The 23082-nt window shown below is 32.6% G+C and overlaps 2 protein-coding genes and 1 pseudogene across 2 annotated transcripts; all 3 read left to right on the top strand.

Annotated features, from left to right (window-relative positions):
- The first annotated feature begins 1599 nt into the window (after window positions 1–1599).
- LOC111989771 (G-type lectin S-receptor-like serine/threonine-protein kinase RLK1) lies at window positions 1600–15659 on the top strand (annotated as a pseudogene).
- Window positions 15660–20222: 4563 nt separating this feature from the next.
- On the top strand, window positions 20223–21311 carry LOC111992629 (G-type lectin S-receptor-like serine/threonine-protein kinase LECRK3). Its single transcript, XM_065778929.1, has one exon. The coding sequence runs from the start codon at window positions 20223–20225 to the stop codon at window positions 21309–21311; it is 1089 nt and encodes a 362-aa protein (XP_065635001.1).
- A 63-nt stretch (window positions 21312–21374) lies between these two features.
- LOC136069860 (G-type lectin S-receptor-like serine/threonine-protein kinase LECRK1) lies at window positions 21375–22813 on the top strand. The gene has a single exon (XM_065778928.1). It carries the CDS (start codon window positions 21375–21377, stop codon window positions 22704–22706), a length of 1332 nt encoding a protein of 443 aa, XP_065635000.1. The 3' UTR covers window positions 22707–22813.
- Window positions 22814–23082: the final 269 nt, after the last annotated feature.

Raw genomic sequence — 23082 nt, 5'->3', positions numbered from 1 at the left:
GTTCCATTAAATGTTTCTACCTCAACTTTGGAATTAGAGACCATAGTCTTAACTCTCAAGGTTTTGTAGATGGCTCACATGACAGCTATTAGGTTAGTGTTGGCATGTTCATGACAATGTAATGCTTCTTTGAATTGTAGAACTTCAAGTGAAAGACAATGTACAAGAGTCAGCTCTTGTTATTGTATTCTTCGGAATTTCAACTGCATCCTGTTCTACTCTTGATCGATCTAGATATACTTGTTGGTTGACTCTTGATCGATTTAAAATCAAGAATTTTGATTCTCTTAAAGGCTCACTAAGTCGACTATCAAGTGGGAATTCAAGCCCCACATGAAAAAATATATTAGGGCCTATTACAATGAACCCAAATAGAGGAGAGAGTGTGAGCCATGCATCTAAAGTCCAAAATCCCACCTCAACCAGTTGTTGTGAAGAAATCTTTGAGGAAGTCCTTGGAGTCATGGACGGAGTTTGTGTGGAGAATTTCATGATAGAATAGTTCAAGGAACTTGGAGCAGTTTGTGGAGTAACAACTACAAGAGATTGCTTTAAAAGTAAGAGTTTATTCTATTGTAAACTTTGATTGTAAACAATAAAAATTTTTATGTGGGTAGGTATTCACTAGGTGTTTTTCTTTCTCATTTGGGTTCATCGCTAAGTTTTTTACATCGTCGACAAATCATTATGTTATTTATTTTTTTTGCACTTTATATTATATTGTAATTTGTTGTTGTGCCTTGTTAACAGGGAATCCAGTGCCTTACATAAATGTTTAATTTAATAAGTTTAGCTTAATTTTGTTAAAATTGAACAACAAGCTCTAAACATATTTCTCAACATTTTCTTCCCAACAATCAGATCTATGAACCAATCAAAAACAAAATCTCTAGAGAGAACAGATTTTGTAAAGTTGAATTTATTTAACTATGTGTTGGTTTTATTTCGTGCCAAATTTGTTTGTAATTCAATAATTAGAAACCCAGTATTTATGTGAGAATCATTGTAAGGGTTGTGTGTGAGAGAGTGTGAGGAATTCAAGTGTGTGTGCAATCAAGAGCATTCTCGCGACTGGAACTCGCGAATGTCTCGCGATTGATGACTCGCCAAAGTGCCACACGTGTGAAGCATGCAAGAAGTTGAAGGGTCATGATAACTGGAGCACTATAGGACAAAAAATACAGTCTGGACCTTTTAGTCATCTGGCGGCTGGAACTCGCGACTCATCCCAATCGCGAGTCACTCGCCAAAACCCCATGTTTTGCAGAAAAATGTATTTTCACATTCTCTCTCATACCCTACTATAAATACCCTTATATCCACAAAATGTGGAGAGCTTTTAGAGAGAATTTTGAGAGAAAAACCCTAGAGAACAAAAAGATTGATTTATCCACAGTCTTATACTTTTGATTCTCCAAATTCCTCTACTCTCACCCTCTCCATTGACATATATTTGAGAGGATCTTTAGCCAAATCCTTATCTCACCATACCCATATCAGTGAGAAAGTTATTTGGTGCATGGGAAGCAGTTCAGAGAGGACCAATTCATTTGGTTGAGGCAACAGGTTTATTGCGGGATCCAGAAAGTTAGAGAATACATGGTTACGCTAAACCTTGTTGAAGCAAGAAGCTTGGAGGGCTTAGGTGCATTGGGTAGATTAGGCTTGAAGGGTCTATTGCTATTCGTGTATCTCAATTGATTTTCTAGTGGATCATTTTATCGCTTGGAGGGTGGCGGAAAAGTTTTTCTTCGAGTTCTTCGGTTCTCTCTTCGATAACACGTGTCGGTGTTATCTTTGTGTTTGCAGCTCTCTTCCCTACTCTTTACCTTTTAATTGCTGCTGTGTTATGTGATTAATTATGGTTTAGAGTGTTTTACCAATTTAGATATAGCTTATGTTCATTATTCCGCACATACATTGTTTGTGTATAAGCTTGTGTTGGTATTTTTAAAATTGGGGGTCTAAACATTCACTAGTATTTTACACACCAAGTGAACTTTTAGATTCAAATGCCTAGATAGAGAGCCTTGACTCTAATACCAGCTTGCTGCACAAAAGAGCCTTCTGATAGCATTCTTGCAGATTGATTGTTTAAAATTATTGGGGACTAGAGAAAGATAGGAATGAAAAAAATAAACACAATCCCACGCAAGTGAGAACCAAGGACATATGTGGTTTAGCCTTTTAGGCCTACTTCCATGGGTGACTACGAGAAGAAAATTGCACTAATAATTACAAAGGCTACAATGATAGCACAAAGGAACTCTCAAAATTTTAAACCTCAAATATTCCAAAAAAATACAATCACCAAAAAAACCAGTCTTCCAAAAATCACAAAGAATAGTAAAATTACACCCTAATTGCCGCCACCTACTTTTAACAAAACTAAACAGAAAAGTATCCCTTGAAAAGTTGACCAATTTTTCGTAGAAAATTTCATAGCACGCACTCACCCACTTGTCTGGGCGACCATAACACAAAAATAAAAGCCTTGGTTGGGTGTGAAAATTTCAGTATAAAAGTCTTATGCCTAACTAAAATTGGCAATTTTGTGGTGCTGTGCGCTGCAGAGAACTCAAAGACCGAAACTGCTAACAATTATGGACTAACTGATTCATTTATAGGCCACAAATACTAATTCATGTATAAAGTCAATGAACCGTGTGGAATTGACATGAACTCGTGATTCTAGAACTCAGCTAAAATGAATAAGTCTAGCTTTCTGCAGTTTTGCTCATCAAAATAGTAAATGCCAACAAGTCGTATACTATGCTATTTTGATACGACAATACATTGGGTGAAGCTTCCGTAAATGCTTACGTGTATTGGGCGGAACACCTGGTCAACATGTTGTCGTATTAGGGCACGACGTATTCGTGTCACCTCTAGTACACAAGAGTAGGGGTGGAACTACCCTTGGACGAGGGGGGCAATGCCCCCCCCCCCCAAATTTTATTTAAATATATTATTATATATGTGTATTACTTTTAGTAATTTTGTTCTATAAAATTACATTTTATTCCCTTTAACAATATCATTGATTCTTTTAAGAGTAATGCTATACTCACAAAAAATTTATAACATTTTTACAAAACTTTTTGGTAGCAAATTCTTATTAGTTCACATATGGGCACACCATTTACATCATTTTTTTACTTACTAGTAACCACTTATTACATAAGTAATTTATAATAAAAAAACTTGCAGCTCTAGTATTTTCCTCATTTTAGTGACCATAAAAAAATTTATAGATCTAAAATCTAAAACAAAATATACAAGCCAAAAAAAAAAAAAAAAAAAACTTAACAACAGAAATCTATATCTATATATTACTAAAAGCTGAAGCGTAGCGTTTAATGCTGCTGCTCTCACGTTGCGCCACATCAGCTGCCACGTCATTCTTTTTTTTCTTTTCTTTTTTAAAATATAATTTTCCTACAATTTTAAAATGGTTTTTACATTTTTCAACCCTATAAATGCAGCCCACTACTTATTTACTTACTTCCACTATCACCCTATAATAAATCTAGCCCACTACTTATATATTTACTCCCATTATCACCCTATAATAAATCTGTATAATTAATCCAGCCAACTTCTTATTTATTTAGTTCTATTATCAAGTCCAACCCAAAGCCTTTTCAGTTCAGCATTTAGTCCTTTTTTTTTTTTTTTCCTTTTTCTTTAAGCTGAAAAGGTTCACACAAAACCTTTTTTTTTTTTTTTTTTGTGAGCCTTTTTTTTTCTTATAATTGTTTTTAACGTTTATTTTTTTAATATTTACACTTCTCCAACCTTTCTCTCTCCCTTACCATTTCATCTCCCCACTACTTCTTCAATTTCTCCCTCCTTTACCTTTTCATCTCCCCACTACCCTCTACATTAATATCATTCTTCCTCTTTCCCTTCATCTTCCTTTATTTTTGTCTTTTCTTATTCACACACTCTTACTATAAATTTGTCACTATCTCTTCTATTCTATGCATAGTTTTTCCTTACAAAAAAAAGGTTCCCTCTCTCTCCCTCTCTCTCTCTCTCTCTAAATTTTTTGGTGGATTTTTTTATTTTTCTTGCATCTCTACTTTAGGTTGATAATTTTTTATATTCTTTAAAACTCTATTTTTGGTTAATGCGATTTAGTTTTGTTTTTTAAGTTGTAATTTAGTTTTGTTTTTAAATTATTGTTGTTGTTGTTATTTATTTTTTATTCTCTTTGAATGTTAAATGTTATCATATTGCGTTCTAAAGAATTAAATATAGCATATAAAAATATAATATTATCTATATATTACTAAAAACTGAAGCTTAACGTTTAATACTGCTGCTCTTACATTGCACCACATCAACTGCCACGTCATTCTTTTTTTTCTTTTCTTTTTTAAAATATAATTTTCCTACAATTTTAAAATGGTTTTTACATTTTTTAACCCTATAAATGCAGCCCACTACTTATTTATTTACTTCCACTATCACCTTATAATAAATCTAGCCCACTACTTATTTATTTACTCCCACTATCACCCTATAATAAATCTGTATAATTAATCCAGCCAACTTCTTATTTATTTAGTTCTATTATCAAGCCCAACCAAAGCCTTTTCAGTTCAGCTTTTAGGTGTTTTTTTTTTTTTTTTTTTTTTTTTTTTGTGTGAGCCTTTTTTTTTTCTTATAATTGTTTTTAACGTTTATTTTTTTAAATTTACACTTCTCCAACCTTTCTCTTCCTTCCACATCCTTTCTCTTCTCTCCTTTACATTTTCATCTCCCCATTCCCTCTCTTAATATCATTCTCACTCTTTCCTTCTTTCTTTTTTTTTCTTATTTTATCATTTTATATAAATTTGCATTCTCTTCATTCTATGCATATTTTTCCTCACAAAAAAAAAACCTCTTTTTCTCTCTCTTTCTCTCTCATTTTTTGGTGATTATATATATATATATATTTTGCATCTCTACTTTAGGTTGATATTTTTTATATTCTTTAAAACTTTATTTTTGGTTAATGCGATTTAGTTTTGTTTTTTAAATTATTGTTGTTGTTGTTTATTTATTTTTTATTCTCTTTGAATGTTAAATGTTATCCTATTGCGTTTTAAAGAATTAAATATAGCATATAAAAATATATATTATCTTTATCTTTATCTTTATATTACTAAAAGCTGAAGCGTAGCGTTTAATGCTGCTGCTCTCACGTTACGCCATATCAGCTGCCACGTCATTCTTTTTTTTCTTTCTTTTTTAAAATATAATTTTCCTACAATTTTAAAATGGTTTTTACATTTTTCAGCCCTATAAATGCAACCCACTACTTATTTATTTACTTCCACTATCACCCTATAATAAATCTAACCCACTACTTATTTATTTACTCCCACTATCACCCTATAATAAATCTGTATAATTTATTCAGTCCACTTCTTATTTATTTAGTTCTACTATCAAGTCCAACCCAAAACCTTTTCAGTTCAGCTTTTAGGTGTTTTTTTTTTTTTTTTTTCCTTTTTCTTTAAGCTGAAAAGGCTCACACAAAACCCCTTTTTTTTTCTTTTTTTGTGTGAGCCTTTTTTTTTTTTTCTATAATTGTTTTTAACGTTTATTTTTTTAATATTTACACTTCTCCAACCTTTCTCTCTCCCTTACCATTTCATCTCTCCACTACTTCTTCAATCTTTCTCCCTCCTTTACCTTTTCATCTCCCCACTACCCTCTATATTAATATCATTCTTCCTCTTTCCCTTCATCTTCCTTTATTTTTGTCTTTTCTTATTCACACCCTCTTACTATAAATTTGTCACCATCTCTTCTATTCTATGCATAGTTTTTCCTCACAATAAAAAGGTTCCCTCTCTCTCCCTCTCTCTCTCTCTCTCTCTAAATTTTTTGGTGGATTTTTTTATTTTTCTTGCATCTCTACTTTAAGTTGATAATTTTTTATATTCTTTAAAACTCTATTTTTGGTTAATGCGATTTAGTTTTGTTTTTTAAGTTGTGATTTAGTTTTGTTTTTTAAATTGTTGTTGTTGTTGTTTATTTATTTTTTATTCTCTTTGAATGTTAAATTTTATCATATTGCAATGAAAAGAATTAAAGATAGTATATAAGAATGTAATATTATAATATTACATAATATGATTTAAATAATTTGGTATTTATTTAGAGATAATTAATTTGGTGTTTATTGTTATATCTTTTATTTTTACTTTTTTTCTTCTCATATTATTTTATTCAACATTATTATTATTGTTGTTGAATTAATATATTAGATTGTATATTTTTTAAAAGTCAATATATTTACTTGAAAGAAAATGAAAAACCAACTCTTAACCAATAATAACTAAAATGATAATATTATCACGCGCAACGCGCGGGTCTACGACTAGTTATCTATTAAATTGCAAGTTCAACAGCTGGATTGTTTTGTACAGTATGTCCAAATCTCAATTAATGAAAAGGCTATTATAGAATTGAGATTGTATTATCTTTTGGTGTGCTAAACTAATTTTTATATTATCTTTTAGTTTGTACCAAATTATAATGGATAATGCTGGGGGAATTTAATAAATAACAAATTTTCCAAATACTTTAGAACCACATGATATTCAAATTTTGAGATAACCGTCAGATGAGGCTGTAAAATAATTTAGTAAAAATTCCAAATTCTTTAGAATCACATGATGTTCAAATTTTGAAATAACCGTCAAACGAGATTGTAATATGTTTAGAGATTAGATATTTTCTATTGAAAAACATGAATGGTGCAAAAATATCACATAAAAGGTCTTGGTATTGAATGATGTGGACACCTGTCATCGTTCTTATTACTATTTTAATCACTAGTTGCTCACAAGTTACTTGTTAATTTACATGTTTTTAAGCTGGATTGTTTCTTCAAGTATTTGTAACTTTTAATTATAAATAAAATGAAAAGGCTATGATAAAATATTTTTTAACTTTTTATTTGGTTGTGTAAGTTGTACATTTTTCCTAGCATGATGCTAACTTCAAATTTATAAAATTCTTTCTATCTAATTTTAAATTAATTAAATTTTACTAACTTGGAAAGACGGATGATCAGCTCTTCACTCACTACAAGGCCAACTATAGTTGTATCCTTTCTGCATCTAATTCCAAGACAATACCTTCTATCATCATGAATCCTGCAATATATTGTTTATACATATATAATGCAACTTAAGTAGTAATACATTCAAAAATATTTCAAATAATAACACAATCATAAAAAAAAATAACCATGCGCGACGCGCAAGTCCGCGACTAGTTATTCTAAAGGGTGCTTCTAGCTTGCTTTTCAGTATGATGGAAATCTAGCGCTTTATTCTCTATCTATGCCATCTGAAATCTGTGGGAAAGCTTATTTTTCTAGCTGGACAATAAACTTGGCAACACAGTTGAACTTTACTAAGGCTGGAAACATGTACGTCCAAAACGCAATATTAACTAATTGGTTCGACGTTTTCAAGAAAGATCCTAGCTCAAATGAAACTTTCTACCACATGGCTAGGATTGATCATGATGGAGTCCTCAGACTAGGGCGGAGGCACGTTATGCATTGAGGGGCCATGCCCCACCCCCCCCCCCCCCCCAAATTTTTTAAAACCTCTATAATAGTAGGAACAAATAGGTCTCACACTCTCTCATTTAAGAGCTGGCCCCCCTATGAGAAAAACTTGGCCCCTCCTCCAATACGTAGCCATAAATATGCCCCACCCCAAATTCCTACTTTTCATCTTTTTGACTTTTCCTTTCCTTTTCTAAGACATGTAAGCCATATCTCACATTTTTTTTCTTGAGTGGGGCCACATCCCATAACTATTCAAGACCTATGTTGTACTGGTGTGGAAATTATCATCAGAGAGAAGAGAGACTATAAGGGTACAATATTAGACTACTAGTGGGAATGAAATTGATTTTGAATTTAGTTGGGATGAATGAAATTGATTTTGAATTTATTTTTTACCATAGTAGTCTAATTTGGTTGAATTTAAATACTGTTTATTTTATAGTTGCTTATAGTGACTTTGTTATATTTAATTTCTATAAATAAAATTTCTTATAAATGTAGTCTAATTTTGATTAAATTTAATGTTTTTTCTAAAACTAATGCAAGAAGACATGTATATATGTATACATGTCATACTTTGTATTTTTTTTGAATTGCAAATCAATATAATAAAATTACCTCGGTCCCCCCAACCAAAAATTCCTAGCTACGCCCTGCCTTAGACTATACAAACACCTCAGAAAGGGGGACACCACAAGTGGTGGAAGTAGTTCTGCATCATGGACTGAAGTAAATGGCATTCCTGATAATATTTGTGATGCATTTGTTAATTATGCTAATGGTGGTGGGTTCTGCGGACCCAACAGCATTTGTACTAAAAAAAAGTGGTTCTAGTCATGCATCTTGCTCTTGTCCTGTTGGATTTTCGGCCTTGGACCAATCGGACTATTGGACAGGCTGCAAAACAAATTTCACACTAACTGCCACAACGGACGGGAAGCAAATAAAGATTTTGATTTTGTAAAGCTAACAAACACAGATTGGCCGGTCTCAGATAACAACTATCTTCAAGGATCTGCGGTTGATGAGGCAACGTGTAGACAGCTATGCCTCGATGATTGCTTGTGTGTTGTGGCAGTTTATGATGATAAAGGTAAATCTTGCTGGAAGACGAAGTATCATCTGTCCAATGGAAGACAAAACCCAGATATTACAAGAATAGCTCTCATTAAAGTACCTAAAGGTCATGGTTCAGATATGAAAGGCAAGTCAGATAAGAAAGGTGAGCCAATGGTAGTTATCTTGGTAGTACTCCTTAGAAGCTCTGCATTCCTCAATATCCTTTTCTTCTTAGCTAGTTTCGTGGCTAGTTTCTACATGTACCATAAAAAGGTGAATATGCCATGGAATATTGACAGCACACTTGCAACAAATGTGAGAAGCTATACATATAAAGAGCTCGAACAAGCAACCATGGGCTTCAAGCAAATATTGGGTAAAGGTGCTTTTGGAACTGTTTATAAAGGTGTCCTTGCATCAGATTCTAAAATATTTGTTGCAGTCAAGAAGTTAGATAAGGTAGTAGAAGAAGGTGAGAAGGACTTCAAAACTGAAGTGAATGTTATCGGTCAGACTCATCACAAGAATTTAGTCCGTTTGCTTGGTTATTGTGATGAGGGACAGCACCGGCTTCTGGTTTATGAGTAAATGAGTAATGGGAATGGCTCTCTAGCTAGTTTTCTCTTTGGGATATCCAAGCCTCATTGGAACCAAAGAGTGAAAATCGCTTTTGGAATAGCGAAAGGCCTAATGTATTTACATGAAGAGTGCAGCACTCAGATTATTCATTGTAACATAAAGGCTCAAAACATACTTCTCGATGAGTACTTTACCCCAAGGATTGCTGATTTTGGATTAGCAAAGCTTTTGTTGGCGGAGCAAAGTCGAGCAGCTCTTACAGCAATAAGAGGGACAATTGGGTACTTTGCACCTGAATGGTTTACCCAAGCCTCCATTTCAGTTAAGGTTGATGTGTACAGTTTTGGTGTGATGTTACTTGAGATCATTTGTTGCAAGTCCTGCATTGCCTTTGCAAGGATAGAAGAGGAGGCATTGATAGTTTGGGCTTATGTATGCTTCAAAGATAAAAGATTAGATAAGTTGATAGAAAACGATGAGGAGGCAAGGAATGACATGAAGAGGCTAGAGAGGCTTGTGATTGTGGCACTTTGGTGTATTCAAGGAGATCCTTCACTGAGACCCTTAATGAAAAAGGTCACACAAATGCTTGAAGGAGTAATTGAAGTTTCTGTACCCCCAAGTCCTCCATTGTATACTTCCTCTTCGTCTTCAAAAAGTAGTTCATTTTTTTATTTTTCACTGTCTTCAGTTTCTATGTCCCATTTATGATAGATGAGAATGGGTAACTTTGTACATATGACTGAGTATTTAGCAATCCCTATTCTTTCTTTTCTTTTCTTTTTTTCTTATTCTTTATTTAGAATGAAACGGCAGTAGTGCCACACCTATTCTTGTTTATATTATGCTATCAGAGTCAGGATGATTAACAGTTGGTTTCCTTCATGCATTTATCTTTTGCACTGTGGTTTGTTCTTCGCAAAAAGGTTCATAGTTCAATCTGATTTTTTATTTTATTTTTTATTTATCTTGTGTTTGTTAAATTGTTCTTGCTGTGATTTTTGTGGGATTAAATTATACTTGTATGTGGGTTGATTTGGATTTGTAACTTTGAGAATTATGACCCAAGGGGGTCGAAATTCATTTATAATTATTCCTTGAGCAAATCACTTCAAACACGTTCAAATTTAAATTTGAAATAGGAAATGAAAAAACCTACATCAATCGTGTTTGTCAACTAACTTTGAATTCTAACAGAGGAAAGTAAATGAAACATGCTAGTCAAGCAAATTTGATTTCTCAAGAAGAAAAATATTCAAATCATATGTGTCATACTTGTCCCTTTGGTATCTCAAAATTTTTGGTAACTATTTTCAAAAAACAACCAATTTTATTACTTTTTTAGGGGAGGAAAAAAAAGTTAGACAAAAAGCAAAAGGCTAAACTTAAATTGCCAAAAGAAAAAGCACTATTTTGAAATTCAAATTCTAAAACCCTAAAAATATAGGAATTTAATCTTAAATCTAGTAAGAAACTAATAACGGGCTAAAATTAAGGGATAAGCCAATTTATTAAAATAATAATAATAATAAATAAAAAAAGAGGAGAAAAAGGAAGAGTGTATTTTTGTGAAGTATGCCATATCAAATTAACAGAGATTCTAGAGAAATTTAAATATGTCCTTTGTTCAGACATCTCTAAACAATACTAACACAAAGAAAGAAGAAACTGTATAAAAAAGATGAGGAACTTTTTGATGGAGCATTTTAATACTAAATAATTAAAATAAATAAATGTTATAACATAAATGTAAAGATGTGGAAGTGAATATGGAGGGTGAGGAGTTAGTGAAAATGTTTAATCCCACATTGAAAAGGAGAGAGACTATTTTATTCTTTTTAATTGTGGTGATTAATGAGCTAAAATGAATTGTCTCAGATATTGGGCTAGATACGTACGCAAAGAGGAGGTGAAGAGTGCAAGTATCTATACGACATTTGTTGGGTTGTTATAATATTCAGAAGTATTATTCAGTTTCTCGTTGTGTTATTTCCATTATTATCATGTTTGCACCAACACTTTTTGTCAAAATGGTCACCAAAGTAAGCAGGCTACACGAGTGGTTTTGAAATAATGCTCAGTCTTTTGGCAAGCCAAAGATAACAGATACCAAGCCAGCTTCTCAACCTGGTGGATGGGCAGGTTTTCAACTTAAAAGCCACCTAGGAAGCTATAATGGAGGTATTCTGTGAGAACCACACTATCTTTCTTGGCACCCTATTGGTCAGACAAATGAGAATAGAGAAAATTTAGAAACTCTTTGGCTTTTGAGCTTGATTTGTGGTCTCTTGGTGCTTGTGTTTTTTAGAGCTTTAATGTGGAAACATTTGCACATGTTATTCTAGACTAAGTAGCAAGTACCAGATTACAAGTTTATACTTTTATGCATGCCTCAATCTTTGTTTAAAGTTCTGTCAATTTTGTTGGCACTAGTTCTCATGGCACTCAGCAGACCGGGGGTTTGGATCTCATGGTCATGGGCCTTTTCTCTTATGGGGGTGTTATGGAAGGGGATAATGGACCTGTTCAAGCCCCATTGACTGAATACATTATGTACCTTATAACCTAAATTAAACTCAACGAAAGCTCAATTGTGATGTAAACTAGAAATTACCATATACGAGCAAAGAAACTTGATTCAGTCAAGTAAAGTCTGCTCGTACTATTATGAATCCTAGTTGATTGTGGAGTTAGTAGTGGTCAGACTTTGATGCGATGAGAAGTATCTTCTGTTTAAGCAATATGTCGCAGATAGAGTGGAAATTAGTTTCTCCAAAAAATTGGTTAGTAAAGTTGTCTACAAATTACTTCTCCAGACTTTATAGAATAAGGAGTCCTGCGTACTAGGCACTTTGATTATGTAGTTGATTGGTCAGGAAACTTGGTGTAGGCATAGAAGGCACCCCAGGTTATCAAATTCATGATTGCAAGATGATTTTTTTTTTAAGTAGTGGATTCAATCTCAAGATTTTTCTATGACAAGATCAAAAAGTGCTATTGAGACACAAGGAGAATTACTTTTTGAACACAGCAAAAAAATGAAGACTCACATAAAGAAATAATTTTGCATATTGATATGGTCTAAAATTGACTCATGGTCTGGAAATTAGGAATGATATTTGAAATATCAATCACGGAGGGTGTCATGTTTGCCACTGTGTTGGGGAAATGCATATGAGTACTAAACTTGACTCATGGTCTGGAAATTAGGAATGATATTTGAAAATTTAGATAGCCTAGCTTAATATGGTTAACATAGAAATATCAAGCATGGAGGGTGTCATGTTTGCCAGAGGTGGATCCTGTGTCGAGGAAATGCATATGAGGACTATGGAGGTAGTGTTGTGTGCAAGGGCTTTTGGATAGCATTCTCATATAAGATTGTGTGAAAAATTATTATGAGTTCGAGAAAGACAGAAACGAAGAAAAATAGACAGTCAAGTACAAGTACAAGAGTGAAAATCAAGTATTTAGGTGGCTCGGCCTTAGGCCTAAATTCATAGACGTTGATGAGGGGAAATTTTCATTAACAAATATGAAAAATAGAAAAGTAGTATAGAGGCACTTTCACAAACTTCAAATACACCCAAAAAGTTCTCACAAATCACAAAGAATAAGTATAGAGAAATTTACCTTAATTGTTGCATGGCATACTATTTATTTATTTACCTTTTTTTTTTCTTTTTTTTTTTCTTTTTTTTCTTTTTACAAAACCGCACAAGATATATATAATTATGGGCATTGTTTATTACACATTTGTGTATATGCACACAAGTGTGTGATAACTTTGAAATCTTGGGTTTAACTCGTGATTTCAAAGTTGAAAACATGAATTAGACTCAAGATTTAGTGTTATTTAACACTTATGTGAATACACACAAGTGTGTAATAGGTTTTATTCATACTAGTCGCAGACCCCTGGAATTTATGGGAATATATAATTATTTTGAGATGTGGTATAATGTTAATTTATTGTAAATAATTTTTTCTCCCTAAAAATTAAACAATTTCTAAAAGTAATTTTCATCTCTCTATTTTTACAAATATATAATTGTATCATTTTTGGTGTTTTTAATTGATATTGTTCTTTTTTGAAGTAGTCCATATTCTTCTAATTATTGTTAATATGCACTATATTTTTCTAATTTCTTTTGGTACAACTAAAGTTTTCAATTTTGAAATTTATTATTCAAATTCTCATTCTCTTAAGGAGATTATTATGATAATAAAATTTTATCATACACTTAACCCAAACTTGATTTTTCTCATTCTTAAGTAAATACACTTAAGTGGATTGAAATGGATTGAATTGAACTAAATTGACTTTAGTGGATTGAATGGACTAAATTGGACCCAAGTTGACCGAAGTGGACTAAACTGGACCAAATAGCTCGAAGAGGACTGAATTGAATCAAAGTGAAACAATGGACCAAAATGGATATAATTGGACCAAAGTGGCTAGCATGGACTAGATATGACCCAAGTGGACAAAATGTACTGAAGTGAATTGAATTGGACCAAATAGTCCAAAATGGACCAAACTGGACTGAATAAACAACCGTAAATAGTAAACATAACTCAAAATTTTAATAATAATTATAAGAATAAAGTGATGTAAACCATAATATGTGATGAATAATTTATTCCAATGTGATGGAAGTGATTTGCTTTTAAAGTGACGTCATTTAGATTTGTTATAAAATTAATATTTTTAATTATATTATTATGCATGCATGCATTTGTGATTCTATGTGTTATTCAAGTTGAATTTGACACCATGTAGAGAAAGTTGGTACACCACAAAATTCATATTAGGAAAACCTCTTGCATATAATATTTTATACAAAAAGGAAAAAGAAAGAGGAAAAAAAACCATTTGTTAAGATCTTTATTATTTCTATCTCTTGAAATTGATGAAGATGACATATGGTTCTCTAAGAAGGAGTGGAACTAAACCCTTCAACCTAGCCTTGAATACTACATTTACATACAGATATAAATATAGTGGTGGAATGAGATTTTTTTTTTTTTTTTTTTTGAGAAAGAATGAGATTTTTTTTTTGGGCAAGTATAAACTAAAAATAAATAAATGGTGTCTCCACCAAAGATGTTTGTATTACATGTATTTTATATAATAAGTTACATTTAGGTTCAAGAATGTGAAAAGTCATGCTAGTGAAAGTGATGGTTATATCATAATTTATAAGTTATAATTAGTTTTGAGAATGAGTAAAAAGATAATGCAACCATGGCGCACCCTTAGTGCAGTGGTAACTCCACAAGTATAAGTGCTTGTGGGGTGTGAGAGGCAAGGGCTGGGGTTCAAGTCTCCAGAAGGGAGTTTCACACACACATATACACTTAGATTATATTAGAGTAAAATTTTTATTTTGTATAAAAAAAATGATAATGCATTATTACATACATTAATACTTATACACATTTTTTTTAGGAAATGATGGATAGAAATGATGACATAAATGTGATTCACCTTCATGTTTTAGATATAAATAAGGGTAAACTATATATTTGGTCCCTATCTTTTACACCATATTTTAGTTTGGTCCATAACCTTTCAATTGTATTAATTTAGTCCATAACCTTCTAGTAGTGTATTAATTTAGTCCATGTTGTTATCTCTTGAATGAAAATTACAAATGTGGCAAACAACAAAAATAAAAATTAGTTTATTGCCACATCAACATAAACTAATTTTTTATTTTGTCTGTTAGCCACGTCAGTAATTTCCATCCAATTAATAGATAACAACATGAACTAAATTGACGTGACACTAAAAAGTTAAGGACCAAATTGACACAGTTAAAAAGTTAGGGCTAAACTGAATATGATATAAAGGAAATGGACCAAATTAGTATTTTTCCTTATAAATAATATATATATATATATATATATATAATATAAATGGATTGCTGATTTTGGATTAGCAAAGCTTTTGTTGGCGGAGCAAAGTCGAGCAGCTCTTACAACAATAAGAGGGACAATTGGGTACTTTGCACCTGAATGGTTTACCCAAGCATCCATTTCAGTTAAGGTTGATGTGTACAGTTTTGGTGTGATGTTACTTGAGATCATTTGTTGCAAGTCCTGCATTGCCTTTGCAAGGAAAGAAGAGGAGGCATTGATAGTTTGGGCTTATGTATGCTTCAAAGATAAAAGATTAGATAAGTTGATAGAAAACGATGAGGAGGCAAGGAATGACATGAAGAGGCTAGAGAGGCATGTGATTGTGGCACTTTGGTGTATTCAAGGAGATCCTTCACTGAGACCCTTAATGAAAAAGGTCACACAAATGCTTGAAGGAGTAATTGAAGTTTCTGTACCCCCAAGTCCTCCATTGTATACTTCCTCTTCATCTTCAAAAAGTAGTTCATTTTTTTATTTTTCACTGTCTTCAGTTTCTATGTCCCATTTATGATAGATGAGAATGGGTAACTTTGTACATATGACTGAGTATTTAGCAATCCCTATTCTTTTTTTTCGTTTCTTTTTTTTTTTCTTTTTCTTTTTTTAGAATGAAATGGCAGTAGTGCCACACCTATTCTTGTTTATATTATGCTATCAGAGTCAGGATGATTAACAGTTGGTTTCCTTCATGCATTTATCTTTTGCACTGTGGTTTGTTCTTGGCAAAAAGGTTCAAAGTTCAATCTGATTTTTTATTTTATTTTTTATTTATCTTGTGTTTGTTAAATTGTTCTTGCTGTGATTTTTGTGGGATTAAATTATACTTGTGTGTGGGTTGATTTGGATTTGTAACTTTGAGAATTATGACCCAAGGGGGTCGAGATTCATTTATAATTATTCCTTGAGCAAATCACTTCAAACACCTACATCAATCATGTATGTCAACTAACTTTGAATTCTAACAGAGGAAAGTAAATAAAACATGCTAGTCAAGCAAATTTGATTTCTCAAGAAGAAAAATATTCAAATCATATGTGTCATACTTGTCCCTTTGGTATCTCAAAATTTTTGGTAACTATTTTCAAAAAACAACCAATTTTATTACTTTTTTAGGGGAGGAAAAAAAAAAGTTAGACAAAAAGCAAAAGGCTAAACTTAAATTGCCAAAAGAAAAAGCACTATTTTTGAAATTCAAATTCTAAAACCCTATAAATATAGGAATTTAATCTTAAATCTGGTAAGAAACTAATAACGGGCTAAAATTAAGGGATAAGCCAGTTTATAAAAAAAAAATAATAAATAAAAAAGAGGAGAAAAAGGAAGAGTGTATTTTTGTGAAGTATGCCATATCAAATTAACAGAGATTCCAGAGAAATTTAAATATGTCCCTTGTTCAAACATCTCTAAACAATACTAACACAAAGAAAGAAGAAACTGTATAAAAAAGATGAGGAACTTTTTGTTGGAGCATTTTAATATTAAATAATTAAAATGAATAAATGTTATAATATAAATGTAAAGATGTGAGAGTGAATATGGAAGGTGAGGAGTTAGTGAAAATGTTTAATCCCACATTGAAAAGGAGAGAGACTATTTTATTCTTTTTAATTGTGGTGATTAATGAGCTAAAATGAATTGTCTCAAATATTGGGCTAGATACGTGTGCAAGGGGGAGGTGAAGATTTGCATAGTATTGCTAAATTATGCAATGTCTTAAGCTTTGGGGTTTTTGGTAACATAGTTGCTGTCATGCTTTGTAGGGTCTAAATTTGAGGAATTATTTGATTAGTTGCAGTTGATGTCCTATGTTACTTGCTAATTGGAAGATTTAGGGGGACGATCATATTTGGTCAAATATCTTTTGTTTTTAGTATGTTTAATCTTTTAGAATATTTGTATGGGTCTAATCTCTAAACAATGAACAAAAGAGAATTAGAAACTTTCACAGAAAGCAAAACCCAGAACAACATTTAATAAAGCTTGAAGATACAAGCACAATTATATATTATTTTGTTGACTAATTCTTTTGTAATACTTTTTTTTTTTTTTTTGATATGTTGTAATACTTATTAAACCATATGTAAGAGCATCTTATAATTATTGTAATACATTACTCTATAATATTTGTATTTCTCATTTTTAATGATCTTATGTGATAAGATTTTGACAATTTTTCATAAGAAATGTTTAAACAACATCTTTCATCTTAAATTGGAGTTGATTCAGCTTTCAAATAGTTGAAAGCAGATAAATATTTAAATCAGAACATTTTAACATTTGATCTAAAAGTTTTCTATGCATTGCATGAGTTAGTGGCTAGTTGTAGTTATAGAAATACTTGAAAATTAAGCTCGACTAAAGTTGGCAATTATGTGTAGGTGTAGCTGTGCAAGCAAAGAACTCAAAACCAAAACTTAAATAATAGGCGGTCAAGCCACATACGTTAACTATCTATTTTAATTTGATTTGATCAAGTTTCACAAACGAAACAATGCCGGCCAAGGCTTCAACCAAGATACCTAATGCGGGCTTTTTTTTTTTTTTTTTTTTTTTTTTGAGAAGCCGACCTAATGACTATTTTTTCACAGAAAGCAAAACCCAGAACAACATTTAATAAAGCTTGAAGATACAAGCACAATTATATATTATTTTGTTGACTAATTCTTTTGTAATACTTATTAAACCATATGTAAGAGCATGTTATAATTATTGTAATACATTACTCCATAATATTTGTATTTCTCATTTTTAATGATCTTATGTGATAAGATTTTGACAATTTTTCATAAGAAATGTTTAAACAACATCTTTCATCTTAAATTGGAGTTGATTCAGCTTTCAAATAGTTGAAAGCAAATAAATATTTAAATCAGAACATTTTAACATTTGATCTAAAAGTTTTCCATGCATTGCATGAGTTAGCGTCTAGTTCTAGTTATAGAAATACTTGGAAAGCTCGACTAAAGTTGGCAATTATGTGTAGGTGTAGCTGTGCAAGCAAAGAACTCAAAGCCAAAACTTAAATAGTAGGCGGTCAAGTCACATGTTAACTATCTATTTTAATTTGATTTGATCAAGTTTCACAAACGAAACAATGCCGGCCAAGGTTTCAACCAAGATACCTAATGCCACCTTTTTTTTTCTTTTTTCTTTTTTCTTTTGAGAAGCCGTCCTAATGACTATTTCAAATTGCAAATATATACTTCTTTTAATTACTCTATTAATTGTAGAAAAACTAATTGGGGGAGAGAGAGAGAGAGAGAGAGAGTGAAGACTTGCAATGATACATGCATTAAATCAAGGAGCGACGTGGAAATTGACACTATTATAAACTTGGGCAATGAGGCATTGCCCATGCATTAAGCTAATGACGCAGCTAGTGAGGTCTAATTGAGTTGTGTCTATTACCTCCGGTTGAATACTTCAAATACTCTTAATTGATATAATTAAATATTTTAAGCACATATCATAATTTTAAATTCAAAACATAAACTAGAGAATTAATTCTCGCCACTTCAAATGTATGCTCCAAAAAATTTGGGATGATAATTAATTTTCTTTAAAATATATATATATATATATGAGTTTTGCACTCTTTCCCTCTCCTTGAAAGGCTTCTAAATATTGGATAATTGTTAAAAAAAAAAAAATTATTCATGTTCAATTCTTTTAACAGCTTGAGACTTGAGAGTAGAAAGTTAAATAAATATTATCTACTTATACCAAAAATTGATTGATGCCTTAGTTTGATAATAAAAAATACAATTATTAGAAACAAACGCTAGAGGTTGAAGTTATAAGTTGAAACTCTCTCTCTCTCTCTCTATATATATATAATAATAATAATAATAATAATAATAATAAGACTTAAAATATATCAAGTTAGCCCTAAAATGTATAAATTTCTTGATTATTCTTGGTTTAGATTAATTATTATAAATTCAAAAGGTGTACATAGAATCATGTTGTTTATAGGACATTACACTCATAGATACAAGAAATAAAATCTCAACTATCATACAAATGCTAAAGCAGAGCAACATCTGTCTAAATAATAAAAAACTAGTAGTAATTAAGAAGCTACTATTAATTTAAGGAAGAGAGATTAAAGAGTTATCTTTATTAATTGAAAAGGTTTTCTCATTTGATAACATTGCTACTAGTTGAAGCATTCATGCTTTCTTGACGCTAGCTAGTCTTATTAGTTAGACTTTTTCCAAACAATTTGCTGTTAGTTAATTCAAATTTCTGAAGATGTCATAGACCATGAAAATGACTGGTTCTTAAATAATTTATATATATATATATAGAGAGAGATGAGTTTTTCACTCTTTCCCTCTCCTTGAAAGGCTTCTAAATATAGGACATTTGTAAAAAAAAAAATATTCATGTTCAATTCTTTTAATAGCTTGAGACTTGAGAGTAGAAAGTCAAACTGAATGATGATAATGACAATAAAGAGCCCAATCGTCATAAGCAGACATCATAGGTTGAAATTCTGTAATTAAAAAAAAAAAAAAAAACTTAAAATATATCAAGTCAGCCCCAAAATGTATAAATTTCTTGATTCTTCTTGGTTTAGATTAATTATTATAAACTCAAAAGGTGTACATAGAATCATGTTGTTTCTAGGACATTACACTCTAGATACAAGAAATAAAATCTCAACTATCATACAAATGCTAAAGCAGAGCAACATCTGTCTGAATAATAAAAAAACTAGAAGTAGTTAAGAAGCTACTATTAATTTAAGGGAGAGGGATTAAAGAGTTATCTTTATTAATTGAAAAGGTTTTCTCATTTGATAACATTGCTACTAGTTGAAGCATTCATGCTTTCTTGACGCTAGCTAGTTTTATTAGTTAGACTTTTTCCAAACAATTTGGTGTCAGTTAAGTCAAATATCTGAAGAAGTCATAGACCGTGAAAATGACTGGTTCTTAAATGATCTCAATTACAAGACTACAGCAACTGCTTGGAACAGCATGTTTAAACTCTATCAAACATTATAAATGTTGTTGTAATGGTTTCTTTCTAACTCATAAACCCATAAGGCTTAACCATTATTATGGCAATGGTTACTTCAACACTATATCATTGTTGTTCTCTCTTTCTTCTCCTTCTGCTTCTTCCTCTCGTTCCCACTGTTTTTACCTACACCAAAGATGACTGTAACATATTGCTGAACTCACCGGCTTCAGTTACAGACCAAGATATTAATCCATTATTCACGTCGCGTTTAGGTGAATTTTCCTTTGGATTCCGCCGTTTTCAAATCAATGAGAAAGAGTCTCAATTCTTGCTTGCAGTTTGGTTTGCTAAAACAAAAGACCAAACCATAGTTTGGTCTGCAAATGGCAATGAACCAGCACCACAAGGTTCTACACTGACGCAGAATAGCAGCAGTGCATTTGTTCTCAATGACCCTAATGGCAAAGAGTTATGGAAGGCTCCAGGGAATGGTTCCAAATCCAGTTGTGCGGCTATACTGGACAATGGGAACTTGGTGATTTTAGATGAGCAGTATAATTCTATATGGGAAAGCTTCAAAGAGCCTACTGATACGATTTTGCCTGGCCAAATACTGCACATGAATACCACTCTCGGGTCTCACCAATCTATTACAAATTATTCTTATGGCCGCTTCCAACTTTCTTTACAGCTTGATGGCAATCTGGTGCTTTATTCTATAAATATGCCATCTGAAGTCCTTAATCATGCTTATTTTGCCACCATGACAATGTTCTGGGAATCACAGTTGATCTTTACTGAAGCCGGATACATGTATGTCCAAGATGCGAACAAAACAACCAACATCTTCAACCTTACCCAAGAAGATCCAGGCTCAAAAGACTCTTTCTACCACATGGCGAGGATTGATTATGATGCGGTCTTCAGAATATACAAACATCTCAGACAGCAGGACACAAGTTGTGGAAGCTGTCCTTCAACATGGGATCCAGTGCAAGGCATTCCTGGTATTACTGATATTTGTGGTGTATTTGATGCTAATACTTTTGTAGGTGGGTTCTGTGGACTCAACGGTGTTTGTCGTACCTCAGATGCTTCAAGTGGGGGCGGGACATTTTGCTCATGTCCTTATGGATTTTCTCAATTGAACCCATATGATGATTGGGCAGGGTGTAAACCAGATTTTCCGTAACCCAACTGCGACAATGGATGGGAAGAAAATAAAGGGCAGGTAAGCTTTGTACGGCTTACAAATATGGATTGGCCGTTTACAGATTACAGCCTTGTTCAAGGGGCTAATGAGACGGTGTGTAAGCAGCAATGCCTTGACGATTGCATGTGTGTTGTGGCCATTTATGAAAAAACAGGAGGTTATTGTTGGAAGAAGAAGTATCCTTTGTCCAACGGAAGATATAGCACAAATATTACGAGAATAGCTTTCATCAAGGTACCTAATAGCTTTGTTCCAGTGAAGAAAAGCCAGTCTGTGGTAGTTGTTTTGGCACTACTCCTTGGCAGCTCTGCATTTCTCAATATCCTTTTCTTCATAGCTAGTATTGTGGCTATTATCTACTTGCACCACAAAAAGCTGAATTCGTCGTGGAATATTGATAGCACACTTGCAACAAATGTGAGAAGCTATACATATAAAGAGCTCGAACAAGCGACCAGGGGCTTCAAGCAAATAGTAGGAAAAGGTGCTTTTGGAACTGTTTATAAAGGGGTCCTTCCATCAGATTCAAAAAGATTTGTTGCAGTCAAGAAGTTAGGTAAGGTGGTAGAAGAAGGTGAGAAAGAATTCAAAACAGAAGTGAGCGTGATCGGTCAGACTCATCATAAAAATTTAGTCCGGTTGCTTGGTTATTGTGATGAGGGGCAGCACCGGCTATTGGTATATGAGTACATGAGTAATGGCTCTTTAGCTAACTTTCTCTTTGGGATATCCAGACCTCATTGGAAACAAAGAGTGCAGATTGCTTTTGGAATTGCAAGAGGTCTCATGTACTTACATGAAGAATGTTGCACCCAAATCATCCATTGTGACATAAAGCCTCAAAACATACTTTTGGATGAATACTTTACACCAAGGATTGCTGATTTTGGATTAGCAAAGCTTTTATTGGCTGAGCAAACTCGGGCTGCTCGAACAGGAATAAGAGGGACAATTGGGTACTTTGCACCTGAATGGTTTAGGAAAGCATCCATTTCTGTTAAGGTTGATGTGTATAGTTTTGGTGTGATGTTACTTGAGATTATTTGTTGCAAGTCTAGTATTAAATTTGCATTGCAAGCAGAGGAGGCATTAATAGATTGGGTTTACGAATGTTACAAAGATAGAAAATTAGATAAGTTGGTAGAAAACGATGAGGAAGCAATCAATGACATGAAGAGGTTAGAGAGGCTTGTGATTGTGGCAATTTGGTGCATTCAAGAAGATCCTTCACTGAGACCCTCGGTGAAAAAGATCACACAGATGCTTGAGGGAGTTATTGAAGTTTTTGTGCCCCCAAGTCCTTCATTGTATAATCACTCTCCACCTTCAAAAAGTAGTTCCCTTGAGTTTTCATTCTCCTCAGTTGAAAGGTAAGCATTTGAGATTGATGATAATGGGTAACTTCGTAAATAACTAGGTGTTGAGCAACCTCTTTTAAAGGTGAGGCGCCACACCTATTCTTATTTGTATTATGGTATCAAATTCAGACTGATCCGTGGTTGGTTTCCGTTATTCATTTGTCTCTTGCTCTGTCCTTTGTTCTTGGATACAAGGTACGTTCCCTTGTTTCATGCCTATTATTCTTTAGTGTCTTTCACCTTCTTAGTTACTTAGCTTTAATTTTGGATTCCTAGTTCAATCTGACTTTTTTTTTTCATGGGTTAGTTAAATTGTTCTTGCTGTAATTTCTGTGGGATTAAAGCATACTTGCATGTGGGTTGATTTGGATTTGTAACTGTGAGAACTGCAA

This window comes from Quercus suber, unplaced genomic scaffold, assembly GCF_002906115.3.
Source record: "Quercus suber isolate HL8 unplaced genomic scaffold, Cork oak 2.0 scaffold_193, whole genome shotgun sequence".
NCBI classification, from domain to species: domain Eukaryota; kingdom Viridiplantae; phylum Streptophyta; class Magnoliopsida; order Fagales; family Fagaceae; genus Quercus; species Quercus suber.
Note: the sequence above shows the minus strand (reverse complement) of the source record. Positions and strands in the feature narration are given on the sequence as shown.